The sequence below is a fragment of the Mytilus californianus genome, unplaced genomic scaffold (assembly GCF_021869535.1).
Source record: "Mytilus californianus isolate M0D057914Y unplaced genomic scaffold, xbMytCali1.0.p SCAF_11, whole genome shotgun sequence".
Lineage (NCBI taxonomy): Eukaryota > Metazoa > Mollusca > Bivalvia > Mytilida > Mytilidae > Mytilus > Mytilus californianus.
This window is the reverse complement of record NW_026262593.1, coordinates 6255546-6271280: the sequence shown is the minus strand read 5'-3', so window position 1 is coordinate 6271280 and position 15735 is coordinate 6255546. Positions and strand designations below refer to the sequence as shown.

General features: G+C 31.7%; 1 protein-coding gene across 2 annotated transcripts in view; it reads right to left on the bottom strand.

The window, feature by feature from the left end:
• The window catches only part of LOC127719449 (multifunctional procollagen lysine hydroxylase and glycosyltransferase LH3-like), a 52018-nt gene that overhangs the window by 19756 nt on the left and 16527 nt on the right, over positions 1-15735 (bottom strand). Inside the window, exons 4-10 of one of the 2 annotated variants that reach the window (XM_052225556.1) lie at positions 14097-14211; positions 13244-13295; positions 11120-11232; positions 9542-9605; positions 8854-8951; positions 8473-8487; positions 3830-3931 (exon numbers count right to left, since the gene is read on the bottom strand). In XM_052225556.1, the coding sequence (XP_052081516.1) occupies positions 3830-3931; positions 8473-8487; positions 8854-8951; positions 9542-9605; positions 11120-11232; positions 13244-13295; positions 14097-14211 (559 nt within the window). The remainder of the gene's footprint in view (positions 1-3829; positions 3932-8472; positions 8488-8853; positions 8952-9541; positions 9606-11119; positions 11233-13243; positions 13296-14096; positions 14212-15735) is intronic. The other variant, XM_052225555.1, reaches the window with a different exon arrangement.

Here is a 15735-nt window from a genome sequence, read left to right as displayed (position 1 = left end):
CCTAATGATGATTGTGGACAAGTTTGGTTAAATTTGTCTTAGTAGTTTCAGAGGAGAAGATTTTTGTAAAAAATTACAAAAATTTACGAAAAATGGTTAAAAATTGACTATAAAGGGCAATAACTCCTTAAGGGGTCAACTGACCATTTTGGTCAAGTTGACTTATTTGTAGATCTTACTTTGCTGAACATTATTGCTGTTTACAGTTTATCTCTATCTATAATAATATTCAAGATAATAACCAATAAAATGCTCCGCAGGGCGCAGCTTGATACGACCGCAGAGGTCGAACCCTGAACAGTTGGGACAAGTATGGACACAACATTCAAGCTTGATACAGCTCTGAATTTGGATTGTGATTAAATATTTGACACAGCATAGGTTTCTGACACAGAATGAATGTGGTCTAAGAACTTAAAAATTTTAAATTGGACATTCACCTATTATGGTCTAATATCCAAAATCTAAATACATGGTTAGATTCAGCATATCAAAGAACCCCAAGAATTCAATTTTTGATGAAATCAAACAAAGTTTAATTTTGGACCCTTTTGACCTCAATGTGGACAAAGTTGATAACGGGGCCAAAAACTCGAAAATCTAAATACATGGTTAGATTCAGCATATCAAAGAACCCCATATATTCAATTTTTGTTGAAATCAAACAAAGTTTAATTTTGGACCCCTATTTGGACCAACTTGAAAACTGGGCCCATAATCAAAAATCTAAATACATGTTTAGATTCAGCATATCAAAGAACCCTAAAAATTCAATTTTTGTTAAAATCAAACTTGGTTTAATTTTGGACCCTTTGGACCTTAATGTAGACCAATTTGAAAACAGAAACCAAAAATTAAGAATCTAAATACACGGTTAGATTCGGCATATCAAAGAACCCCAATAATTCAATTTTTGATGAAATCAAACAAAGTTAAATTTTGGACCCTTTGGACCTCAATGTGGACCAATTTAAAAACGGGGCCCAAAATCCAAAAACTTAATACACGGTTAGATTCAGCATATTAAAGAACCCCAAGAATTCAAGAATAAAACCCCATTGAAATTGATCAAGAAATAAGCAATGTATACGAAGTATCTTCTTTTGCACAATACTGTGCAATTGAATATTTCTTGCTATTGCGCAATACTGTACAATTGACAATTTCTTGCTATTGCTCAATATTGTGCTATTGGATATTTCTTGCTATTGCGCAATACTGTGCAATTGAAGATTTCTTGCTATTGCGCAATACTGTGCAATTGAAGATTTCTTGCTATTGTGCAATACTGTGCAATTGAAAATTTCTTGCTATTGCACAATACTTATTATATAATAATTTACACATCCTGTTTGGTGTGTATCTCCTACCATATCATTATTATTTGCTTTTAAATATAAATCAGAAATAACCAACTTAAAATGGAAAATTTTAAAAGAAAAAAAAAAGGAAAAAAAGAAAAAAAAAAATCCCCCCCCCCCCCCAAATTTTTTGAACCCCATTATGATTCATCACCCCCAAACTCAATCCCAGCCTTCCCTTTGTGGTATGGTACCTTGCAGTACAATTTCAGAGAGATCCATACACTTGAACACAAGTTCTTGTCTGGAAACTAGAAAAATGCTTATTTTTGGCCCCTTTTTGGCCCCCAATTCCTAAACGTTTAGGGCAATTACCCCCAAACTCAATTCCAGCTTTCCCTTTGTGATATGGAACCTTGTAGTACAATTTCAGAAATATCCAAACACTTACACACAAGTTATTGTCATGAAACTAGAAAAATGCTTGTTTTTTGCCCCTTTTTTGGCCCCTAATTCCTAAAATTTTGAGGCAAATACCCCCAAAATCAATTACAGCCTTCCCTTTGTGATATGGAACCTTGTGGTACAATGTCAGAGAGATCCATACACTTACACACAAGTTATTGTCTGGAAGTTACAAAAATGCTTATTTTTGGCCCGTTTTAGCCCCTAATTCCTTAACTGTTGGTACCATAACCCCCAAAATCAATCCCAACCTTCCTTTCGTGGTATTGAACCTTATGGTTAAATTTCATGGAGATCCATTCACTTTAACTAAAGTTAGAGTGCGAAAACCAATGTGTCTTCGGACGACGCAGGACGACGACGCCAACTTCATACCAATATACGACAAAAAAATGTTTAATTTTTGCAGTCGTATAAAAACGGCAAAATTTCCTTAAAATTACCAATTCAGGGGCAGCAACCCAACAACGGGTTGCCTGATTGGTCTGAAAATTTCAGGGCAGATAGATCTTGACCTAATGAACAATTTTATCCTCATCAGATTTGCTCTTAATGCTTTTGTTTCAGAGATATGAGCCAAAAACTGCATTTTACCCTATGCACTATTTTTTAGCCATGTCGGCCATCTTGGTTCGCGGGCGGGGTCATCGGACACATTTTTTAAACTAGATACCCTAATGATGATTGTGGACAAGTTTGGTTAAATTTGTCTTAGTAGTTTCAGAGGAGAAGATTTTTGTAAAAGATAACAAAAATTTAAGAAAAATGGTTAAAAATTGACTATAAAAGGCAATAACTCCTTAAGGGGTCAACTGACCATTTTGGTCAAGTTGACTTATTTGTATATCTTACTTTGCTGAACATTATTGCTGTTTACAGGTAATCTCTATCTATAATAATATTCAAGATAATAACCAAAAACGGCAAAATTTCCTTAAAATTACCAATTCAGGGACAGCAACCCAACAACGGGTTGTCCCATTCATCTGAAAATTTCAGGGCAGATAGATCTTGACCTGATAAAAAATTTTACCCCATATCAGATTTGCTCTAAATGCTTTGGTTTCAGAGATATAAGCCAAAATTTACATTTTACCCCTATGTTCTATTTTTAGCCATGGCGGCCATCTTGGTTGGTTGACCGGATCACCGGACACATTTTTTAAACCAGATACCCCAATGATGAATGTGGTCAAGTTTGGTTAAATTTGACCCAATAGTTTCAGAGGAGAAAACTTTTGTAAAAGTAAACAGATGACGCCGGACGACGGACGCAAAGTGATGAGAAAAGATCACTTGGCCCTTCGGGCCAGGTGAGCTAATAATCTTTTGCCGCCAGCTTTGATAATTGATCATGCCGAAAAATTAAGTATGTGAAGCACCTTTTACCTGAGATAACTACGGAACAAATTAAAAGACCAAAGACAAGAATTCAATAAAAATTAAAATAATCATTAAAATCATAATAAAACTGATTAAGAGTTACAGTAAACCAATTTATTTTTCCGTTTAGCCTTTTCAAGCTCACTTTGCGGCAATTTGATTTCACGATTTTCAATTTGCTTCATGTAGTTATATAAAGAGAAATCAAAGTTTTACACAGAATTTGTATTCACGTTATTTTCCTGCTCATGAAAGTCGTGAAAATTAGTGGGTTTACAGTATACTAAACATGAAAACTCAGCCTCTCAAGAAAAGGAGAAAGTTGAAAACATTCATTTGTCCAGATTTGTTTCTTATCTTGGTCAACATCAGACAGATGTAAAATATATACATGTAATATTGATACAAATGGGTTGGAATATAAAACATGTCTGCTTTCAAATACAAGTTCGACAATACAAGGTGCTAATATATCTCACTTATGCTTAACTCAGCTTCCTTGTCTGGGTATGGCTATAATTTTATACATTTTCAGTTATATCAGCTCTTTAAAGATGGCTATGTTTGTTTTAAGCTTTAGACTTTCATATATTTTGGCTTTTAGCATCACTGAATGACATTATCTGTTGAAATGTGCATCTGGTTCAATAAACTGTTTAATGTTATTCTAATACTTTTACCTTTAATCCTTCCAAACTAATTGTATTTCTTTTGCATGACAAACAGCCACCACTGGTAGTCCAACCATCAGCTAGATAATTGGCTAGACGATTAAACTCCGACTACAAAATCAACATTCTTAATATTCACAACAAATTTAATAAAAAAAACAAATTGAAATGTTAGTGCGTTTGTAAATCATTAAGGTAAGACCATTGAACAGACTTAATACATGACCAAAATGGCTTCATAAATGAATGTAGGTCATGGTGACACAACAGTTGGGGTTTTATTTTACTCTATACTGTCAAGTGTAAACATTAAAATTGTCTGGAAGGGGTTTATTTTTTATTTTTTTTTCAAAATTAGTAAGATGCGCAACGGGTTGATTTTCTCTACCTAGATATAAAACCTACCGAGAAGATTGACTGATCACTATATAAAAGTAGTTGTAATTTGGTATTCTCTTTATCCCACACTAGGTATTTTAAATTGAGAGGGGGTAATATTGTTATTTTTCTTGCCCTTTTTACTCGAAAACTATTTGAGATATTCATAAATAATTCATATATATGTTATTGAAAACATTTATCTTAATGTACATAACTGACAAAATACAATTCTGGAGTAAGAAAATGACATTTAAAATCAGAAGTGTGTTGTGTGCATGGAAATCTTTGTCATAGGTTGGTATTGTTATATATGTAATGGGAATTGGTATGAGGAGACAATTTACAGATAAAAACCAATTTGAAGTGGACAGTTACAATTTGAAATTACTGTTAATTCAGAAATTATTGCGAGGTTTTAATTAATGCGAATAAAGCAACTGAGTGAGAAATCGCAATAATAACTTGCATTCTGATATCTGATGCATATATCTGTATGCAGCTTTTCCTAAAATCGCAATAATTAATCTCTTATTTGTGTCCATTCATGGTAATAATGGTAATAATAAATGCATGCAATAATTTCTGAACTTACAGTATTCAGGAAAACTTCATGATAATAAACAGTATGAAGATTTTCAATATTCTGTCAAATGTTCGTATTTCAATCTAATAGTCATGTATATAATCTTCCATAATGTATTTTGTAGAAAATTTGACCAATTTTGGCTCTGATTGCTGGTAGTACTTTAATCACTTCTTACATATGTCCAATACTATCATTCTTGTTTTTACTCCCTCTGTGCTGTTGTAAGATGAACACTTTTGAAATGGGAGCCCTTTTGCTTGCTCTTCCTCAGTCAGGTTTTATTCCTTCAGACTCCTTTCATTCTATCATCTTTACACCCTTCTACCTTTTCTTTTTCTTTCACAATTGTCTCACTTACCATTTTACTTTCTTACTTTCTTATGTACATAGTTTTGAATATTCATGATTTAAACCCTCAAGTTTTCTCAAATAGAGGAAACAAATAAAAGCAAAGATTTAAACCTTCAATTTAAGTAAAAGTAGAGTAAACCGTCATTTTTTTTCTTAGAAAAAATATTCAGTAATTTACTCTAAAAAATCACCCTCTATTTTCGTGACTTTCCAATAAATGGAAATACCACTCATTCTACAGATTGACATAAAGGTCATAAAACTAAGCCTTGGTACAAAATATTAAAAAATAGCATAATCAAATACCGCTTAAAATTTAAACAACAAATATTAATTCAACCTAATACCAATAAAAAATAAAATGCTTCGCTGGGCGCAGCTTGATACGACCGCAGAGGTCGAACCCTGAACAGTTGGGCAAGTATGGACACAACATTCAAGCTTGATTCAGCTCTGAATTTGGATTGTGATTAAATATTTGACACAGCATAGGTTTCTGACACAGAAAGAATGTGGTCTAAGAACTTCAATTTTTTTAATTTACCTATTATGGTCAAATGTCCAAAATCAAAATACATGGTTAGATTCAGCATATCAAAGAACCCCATATATTCAATTTTTGTTGAAATCAAACAAAAAAAAGTTTAATTTTGGACCCCAACTTGGACAAACTTGAAAACTGGTCCCATAATCAAAAATCTAAACACATGTTTAGATTCAGCATATCAAAGTACCCCAAGAATTCAATTTTTGTTAAAATCAAACTAAGTTTAATTTTGGACCCTTTGGACCTTCATGTAGACCAATTTAAAAAACGGGACCCAAAATTAAAAATCTAAATACATGGTTAGATTTGGCATATCAAAGAACCCCAATAATTAAATTTTTGATGAAATCAAACAAAGTTTAATTTTGGACCCTTTTGACCTCAATATGAACCAATTTGATAGAGGGCCCACAAATAAAAAATCTAAATACATGGTAAGATTCAGCATATCAAAGAACCCCATATATTCAATTTTTGTTGAAATCAAACAAAGTTTAATTTTGGACCCCAATTTGGACCAACTTGAAAACTGGGCCAAAAATCTAAAATCTAAATACATGTTTAGATTCAGCATATCAAAGAACCCCATATATTCAATTTTTGTTGAAATCAAACAAAGTTTAATTTTGGACCCCAACTTGGACCAACTTGAAAACTGGGCCCATAATCAAAAATCTAAACACATGTTTAGATTCAGCATATCAAAGAACCCCAAGAATTCAATTTTTGTTAAAATCAAACTAAGTTTAATTTTGGACCCTTTGGACCTTAATGTAGACCAATTTAAAAACGGGACCCAAAATTAAAAATCTAAATACACGGTTAGATTTGGCATATCAAAGAACCCCAATAATTCAATTTTTGATGAAATCAAACAAAGTTTAATTTTGGACCCTTTTGACCTCAATGTGGACAAAGTTGATAACGGGGCCCAAAAATCAAAAATCTAAATACATGGTTAGATTCAGCATATCAAAGAACCCCATATATTCAATTTTTGTTGAAATCAAACAAAGTTTAATTTTGGACCCCGATTTGGACCAACTTGAAAACTGGGCCCATAATCAAAAATCTAAATACATGTTTAGATTCAGCATATCAAAGTACCCTAAAAATTCAATTTTTGTTAAAATCAAACTAAGTTTAATTTTGGACCCTTTTGACCTTAATGTAGACCAATTTGAAAACGGAACCAAAAATTAAGAATCTAAATACACGGTTAGATTCGGCACATCAAAGAACCCCAATAATTCAATTTTTGATGAAATCAAACAAAGTTAAATTTTGGACCCTTTGGACCTCAATGTGGACCAATTTAAAAACGGGGCCCAAAATCCAAAAACTTAATACACGGTTAGATTCAGCATATTAAAGAACCCCAAGAATTCAAGAATAAAACCCCATTGAAATTGATCAAGAAATAAGCAATTTATACGAAGTATCTTCTTTTGCACAATACTGTGCAATTGAATATTTCTTGCTATTGTGCAATACTGTACAATTGACAATTTCTTGCTATTGCGCAATATTGTGCTATTGGATATTTCTTGCTATTGCGCAATACTGTGCAATTGAAGATTTCTTGCTATTGCGCAATACTGTGCAATTGAAGATTTCTTGCAATTGTGCAATACTGTGCAATTGAAAATTTCTTGCTATTGCACAATACTTATTATATAATAATTTACACATCCTGTTTGGTGTGTATCTCCTACCATATCATTATTATTTGCTTTTAAATATTAATCAGAAATAACCAACTTAAAATGGAAAATTTTAAAAGAAAAAAAAAAGGAAAAAAAGAAAAAAAATAATCCCCCCCCCCAAATTTTTTGAACCCCCTTATGATTCATCACCCCCAAACTCAATCCCAGCCTTCCCTTTGTGGTATGGTACCTTGCAGTACAATTTCAGAGAGATCCATACACTTGAACACAAGTTATTGTCTGGAAACTAGAAAAATGCTTATTTTTGGCCCCTTTTTGGCCCCCAATTCCTAAACGTTTCGGGCAATTACCCCCAAACTCAATTCCAGCTTTCCCTTTGTGATATGGAACCTTGTAGTACAATTTCAGAAATATCCAAACACTTACACACAAGTTATTGTCATGAAACTAGAAAAATGCTTGTTTTTTGCCCCTTTTTTGGCCCCTAATTCCTAAAATTTTGAGGCAATTACCCCCAAAATCAATTACAGCCTTCCCTTTGTGATATGGAACCTTGTGGTACAATGTCAGAGAGATCCATACACTTACACACAAGTTATTGTCTGGAAGTTACAAAAATGCTTATTTTTGGCCCCTTTTTGGCCCCTAATTCCTTAACTGTTGGTACCATAACCCCCAAAATCAATCCCCACCTTCCTTTCGTGGTATTGAACCTTATGGTAAAATTTCATGGAGATCCATTCACTTAAACTAAAGTTAGAGTGCGAAAACCAATGTGTCTTCGGACGACGCCGGACGACGCCAGACGACGACGACGACGACGACGACGACGACGACGACGACGACGACGACGACGACGCCAACGTCATACCAATATACGACCAAAAAATTTTCAATTTTTGCGGTCGTATAAAAATCTGAAAAAATTATTATATACTGTACTGTCATCAAAGTGCATTACATCTATGATAAATTATTTTAATTCAATTCAATTCATAAAATTCTTTTATGATTCGTTTCTATAATTATCAAATGCAACATACTTCAGTATCTTTGATTTACATTTATAAAACTTGATAATCAGTAATGCACATTATTTCGTATAGTATATTTGACTTACCATAAATGAGGGTAACTTCAGATGGAAAAACATTCTTAATTCACAGTTAATTATATTAAATATCTTATCTAAATATTTCATATTAAAACGTTTATGTATATTTTGTTCTTCATTAAATTTCCATAATATATTATTATTTATCTAACAGATATTCCTAGTCTAGTTTTAATAGTTAGAAAGTTATCTCCCCTTAACCATGCAATACAGTTATTCAAAACCTTTTTCTCTATATCAAATGTTAGTCATTTCTGTACACCTGATTTTAGCTAAAACAGCAATACAAATAAAACGAAACCCATATTTCTCATTTTGTCAAAAAGGCCAAAACTTAAACTTGTAAAATGTTATTTGAGGTGATTGGAAAAATGTTTGTATCTCTACCTTGATTGGACCATTCCCATGTATGATAAGGGGTGATGTTCCTGTTTTCATGTTGTACAAATAGCTATGGTCCCCTTTCGACTTCAAAGTGGTATCACCTAAAAAGAAATAGTGGAATTAAATATGTATAGTTCTTATATGATTTAAATAATTATGAATCCTGTTAATATGATTGGTGACAAATTTCCTGCAAGTAATTATTTGGCAGTTTATATTTTGATAGATTGTATTCACCAGACTACTTTTATAACCAAAATAACATCTTGGCTGCTTGAATTCATGTTCACGTACAATACATGTTATCATTATTTACAACTCTTTTTGTTTTTGGGTCCAATTCACAAATTAATAGACTCTCGAAAAATTGTGTTTAATCCTGTAGATATTAAATTCTTATGACATTGTATAAGGAGGGAGTAGGATGAAATCTTTTTATCTATCATAGAAATAACCAACTGTTGTAAGACATCACAAGAGTGAAATTATTGGATTTATGTTTTACTGGGAAATCTTTCAATGTATTTCATCGCAATTAATGTAATGACTAAATTTTTTTAACAGTTTTACAAAATCTTATTTAGGAGGAGGTAAATATGAAGTTAGTGTATGAATAAAAAGGTGCACTTAATTGATAATGTCATTAAAATAAATACATATAAAAAACAAAACATTTATTTCTGACACTTACTCAAAGCACCATTCAGATTCTGGAAAATTTCAGATTTTGTGTCCAACTTCATCCTCCATTTGTCCTAATAAAAACAATATTACACTGTTAATATGAACAAAACCTAAAACAAGAAAGGTGATCTAGGGATCACAGATACATGCAAATACACCAACTGAGAGTTTATCATTTTGTAAAGTGGTAAAATTTCAATTTAAAAAATGAGTTCTACATTTATTATTGGGAATCAACAAAAATTCAGAATTTTTCCAACAATCAATATTTAGCTTACTATCCAGAAAAGTAAAAATTTTGATTTTTTACCAACTATCAAGAACCATAACTTTGGAATGGTAAAAGTGAAAAAGATGAAAATTGAAATTAACCTGTCTTTAGGGTTCTAAAATATTCCATTTAAATTTCGATCAAATTTCTTAAGGGGTTCCAAATTTATTATCTTTAAACCATAAAATTTTAAATTTCCAAGAATTAAGTACCATAACTCTGAAATAGAAAAAGTGAAAACAAAGAAATTAAAACTTAACCTGTATTTGGTGGTCCAAAACATTCCATTAAAATTTCAATCAATTTTATCAAGAGGTTCTCCATTTATTATCAAGAAACCACAAAATTATTTTTTTTTCCAACAATCAAGTACCATTACTCTGTAACAGTGAAAGTGGAGATGACAAAATGCAAATATAACCTGTCTTTAGTGGCCTTAAACAATACATTAAAATTCCAATTATTTTCAAATAGTGGTTCTCTATTTATCATCTGGAAACCAAAAGTGTGATGGAAGGACATGATTCCTATATACCCCCGAGAGGGGTATAATAACATATACATGTATCATTCTAAACTTTGTACAATAAATCATGGTTCATTAGAGGTTGTTGTTGAACATATATCTTATTTCAGAAATTTTTGTTTATTTTAATTAGATTCTTGCATAAATTTTATATTCCATCAAATTCTATATTCCATCAAATTTTATATTCTATCAAAAGTCCTTGTTCCCTTGCGGCACTATTATATAATAAAGTTTTTATAATGATATTTCTTGCCATTTGTATCTTATGTATTACATTCTCTTTTGTATTGTTCATTACAGTAACAGTTGTCAAGGCTTATGTCAATTATAACTACACAATAATATGTTTCCACTTGACAGGAATGACAAACTTAATATCTAGCACTGTTGCATAAAGCGAAAAGTAAAATAACTTATTATTTATCAATTAAAACTCAACAAGGAAACTATTATGTTTACGGTATTCATTGTTTATCATTTAAAATATATTAATTTAACCAATAAATTGAAACAATGCATTTGCAATTTAATATATACTTGTAACTAAGATTCAATCAAATGTCTTTTCATGCGTATTGAATGCTTATTTTTCACTTTTGGGCTCATTATTCTCATGTCAGCTGACTCAGGCATTTGTCTGTAGTTATTACTGTAAGAATACATATTTCAGTCATAGTTGGTTCACCATTGAAATGGGGTTTGTATAAATTTTGGCGGACAAAGAAAATAATAAACCCTTAGTATGAGCCTAATAAGCACCCAATCTAAGCATAATAAATACTTACTCTGGTGGTTTTATCGAGGAACATCTTGGTATAATACAACTGATCGTCATCCATGTCATTTATAGTTTTATAATTTATTATTTCAACAATGTCTTTAGCATATCCCATGAAACCTGCAAGTATATATTTTTTCAATAGAAATATAATATTCCAAGTAGAATATAAACAAGTTAAGTTTCTATGATGATGAAGTATTGCACTAATACAATATTGGTTAAAAATAGCAAAACATTAACAGCATTTAGGGTCATGGAACAGTAAATGTACTATTAATTTAACAGTTGTTATTGGCTTTAGAACTACCTTGCAGTAACTGTTAGTACTTTTAGATCAGTACTTACTGTAAATTCAGAAATTAATTGCGTGCATTTATTATTGCGATTTTTGAAGAATGAACAAAAATGCGAGATTAATTATTGCGATTTATGGAAAAGCTGCATACAGATATATGTATCAAATATCAGAATGCAGGTTCTTATTATTGCTATACTTACACAGTCGCATTATTCCCATTAATAAAAACCTCACAATAATTTCTGAATTTACAGTAGTTTGTTATGCTTTGTGTTGATCTGATGAGTCAAGTCATTTTCAGCTGATTTTTACAATTTGTTCTTATGTTGTTGTGTCGCACTACTATCTTTGGTTAGGGGAGGGTTGAGGGCTTGCCAACATTTTAAACATCACATTTTGTATGTGTCTGTAATTCAGTGGTTGTCTTTGGTTGCTGTTATATATATGTTTCTTGTTATGTATATAAATTAGACAACTGGTTTTCTCTTTTGAATTGATTCCCATGTTGTCATACCAGTGGAATGGTTTTTCTCATTGTTTAAACCCATAAGGTAACCTTCAGTTGTATACATCCTCGTCCATAAATCTTGGTGGATAGTTGTCTTATTGGCAATCTAACTACATCCTTATGTTTATACAGAAATCACTGACTTCATGGACATCTGGATTATTCAAAGTGGTTCATGTTTGTTGTCTGGTCTATATTTACACTATACTCTTCCTTTTTCATTTCATTTAAAGAAAGAAAAAAACATTTGACAAGAAACATTGCATTAACTTCATTCAGGTCACCGGTCACATAACTGGACAAGCAAAACCTCTCAGCTGATACAATTAATTTATAACATTTTTTATTTTCCAGGCATTTAAGCAACATTTTGGAGAGATTACTTTCAATGAAATAAATGGAGAATGTGTCCCCATGGACAGAGATGATGCTCCTGCTTGCATTCAACATTATAAAGGGATATAACTCAAAAACGATAAAAGTGTATTATGTATAGGTTTCATAATGTTTGGTTGGGGCAAACTTAAGTTACAGAATGGAAACTAAAAATTTAGCAATTTTTCGATTTATCAAGGGGCATAACTTGATAATGGTTAAAGTGACGCCACCAAAATTCAACTTGATCTGTGTTTTGTGGTAATAAGCATTGTGTATAAGTTTCATAACATTTGGTTGAGGCAACTTAAGTTAGAGAAAGGAAACTAAAAATTTTGCATTTTCTTTCCATTTTTAAAGGAGCATAGCTCGAGAATGATTAAAGTGACTCCACCAAAATTCAAACTTATCTGTATTTTGTGGTAATAAGCATTGTTTATAAGTTTCATAATATTTGGTTGAGGCAACTTAAGTTAGAGAATGGAAACTAAATATTTTGCAATTTTAACATTTATAAAGGGGCATAACTCTAGAACGGTTAAAGTGACTCCACCAAAATTCAAACTTGATCTGTATTTTGTGGTAATAAGCATTGTGTATAAGTTTTATAACATTTGGTTGAGGCAAACTTAAGTAAGAGAACGGAATCTAAAAATGTTGTAATTTTTCCATTTATAAAGGGGCCTAACTTTAGAATGGTTAAAATGACGCCACCAAAATTCAAACTTGATCTGTGTTTTGTGGTAATAAGCATTGTGTATAAGTTTCATAACATTTGGTTGAGGCAAACTTAAGTTAGAGAACGGAAAACAATTTTGGGATGTACGTAAGGGTAAAACTTAATGCCACCTCCGCTACGGCGGGGGCTTAAAAATTTGTGAACTACCGGTACATTTCTTAATATACCGGTAGACATTATTTAAATAAAAGAGTAAAATTATACATACCTCCACTGTTTAAGAATCTACATTCGTGAGGTTTAACTTCTGGATATTGTTCCTGTAAAAAGATAAGACAAACAATTTACAGATCAGAAGATGCTTGAAGAGTTCAGCTACTACATTGTAGAACTTAAAACTGGTTCAAAACTCACCGATTGCATGTGTAAAAATCTACCTGAACAATGTTTGTCAAACCAGAAAATACTAAAAGCAGATAAAATAAGTGTTTTATGAACTTATTCTTTGTTGTATGTTCTTTTAAATACCTATTAAAGGTTTCTGCTTAAGACGTAAAGAAGGATGGTTGAGGTCCCAGAAAATAGTTTAACCCTGTCACAAATTCATGTGCATGTCTCAAGTCGGGAGCCTTACCATTGGTTGTCTTTTGACACATCAGATATCTCAATGTTTTTTTTGTCATTTGTAGAGATTGGTGTTGATGGCAGATTTTTGAAAGTCTCAGTAAAATTTATTCACAACTTTGAAAGATTAGTGGCGAATTGGAGCTCAAGTTTAACATATTGTATAGACAACTGCCTGTTTAAAAATCATATGATGACCTCTATATGCTTTTTGGTATTTTGTCTCATCGTGTTTCTATCTCATTGACTCATATCGCATCTCCTTTTATTCATCCCACAAATATTTAATCTGATATAAATATCAATGAGACAGCAAGCAATCAAACAACAGAATTTATCACACAAAAAAAAAACAAAACAGAAATCCAAACCAATAAACAAACTTTTTTATACATGTTATAAGCAGTTGTAAACTATATTATCTACTTTCGAAACCCAAGAGTAAGGGAAAGTACATTAAATCTACAGATAGACCTAAGACTTTCTAAAAATCATACTTTTAAGCTTGCGTCTGGCCAGCAAAATCCTTCAGCTGAAAATATCACATTGCAATCAAACTTCTTAAATTTTTCCAGTATTTCTTCTGGTCCTGCAGTGAATACCACATCATAGCTGTAAAATATAAATTTCATGTGTAAAAAAAATGGTAATGTCCGAAACCAAAACAAACAGGTTGTCGTTTTTGCTGTTTCTCATATTTGTTTTTCGTTTATTGTTTTGCATAGATTGTTCTTATGTTTTACTGTTACATCACTGTCCCAGATTTTGCTCATTGTTGAAGGCCGTATGGTGACCTATAGTTGTTAATTTCTGCGTCATTTGGTCTATTGTGGAGAGTTATCTCATTGGCAATCATACCACATCTTCTTTTTATATATAAAAAGTTCTTATATAATTTAAATATGTAAATTGTAATACATCTTTCATGTCTTTAAGATATTCTATATTGAGATATCATAAAAATTAGTATTATATTATATACTATTGACCAGACCTATGTTACATGTAAAGCTGATTATGAGAAGGAACAAAAAGACAAACAAGACAAATATACAGTAACATGAAAAATTAAAGTTTACAATTCCTACGAATACTGGTAACACAAAATATTTTCATATCATTAAAAGGAAATGTTCACCGCAATAAATATGATTCTGTCGACACATTTTTCGCGCAATCACATTTTTAAAGCGAAAAAAAATGTATAATTTCTGCTGCTCTTGAAAATACATTCTTAACAAACTGTCTGTGAACATTTTCTTCTTGCATACTGTGATAGGTTCTCTTTTAAGTCTTAAGACACATGATTTTTATTCGTTACTGGCTTTGAACTAGCTTTCACTTATAGTAACTGTGAGACCTCTAATATCTGTACTTTGTATCTTTTGTGTTTTTGATAGGATTTTGGTGTGCATTGTATCGATCTGATGAGTTGACCCCTTTTCAACTGATTTTTATAGTTTTTTCTTATGTTGTTCTGTCACACCACTGTCCCAGGTTAGGGGGAGGGTTTGGCGTAAGCAAACATGTTTAACCCCCAACATTCTGTTTGTGCCTGTTCCAAGTCTGGAGCCTGTAATTCAGTGGTTGTCCTTTGTTTCTGTATATCACATTTGCTTTTGTTAATTGTTTTGTACATAAATCAGGCCATTAGTTTTCTCGTTTAAATTGTTTTACATTTTACATTTCGGAGCCTTTTATACCTTGCTATGCGGTATTGGTTTTGCTCATTGTTGAAGGCCATATTGTGACCTATAGTTGTTAACTTTTGTTATTTGGTCTCTGGTGGAGATTTGTCTCATTGCCAATCATACCACATCTTCTTATTTTTATATACATTTTTAAGACCAATTTTACTGGTTTTTTAATTGACTATCTCTGAAAGTATAAAAGCTATATACATATCTTTTTTTTTAACAATATTTGAATGTAGTTCAACGAGTTTTAAATGCATACAAAAGTTCATCAAAATAAAAAATATTGCCTAATTACATATATTCTGCCTTAAACATGTTAAATGGTTAACAATTTTATTAATGTTGAGTAAAATGTCATTCAAGGTAAAGCTATAGTGTAGGAAAATTAGGCAGATGGATGGACAAAGTGAACAAGCATTCTGAGTGTATTGCATGTCAA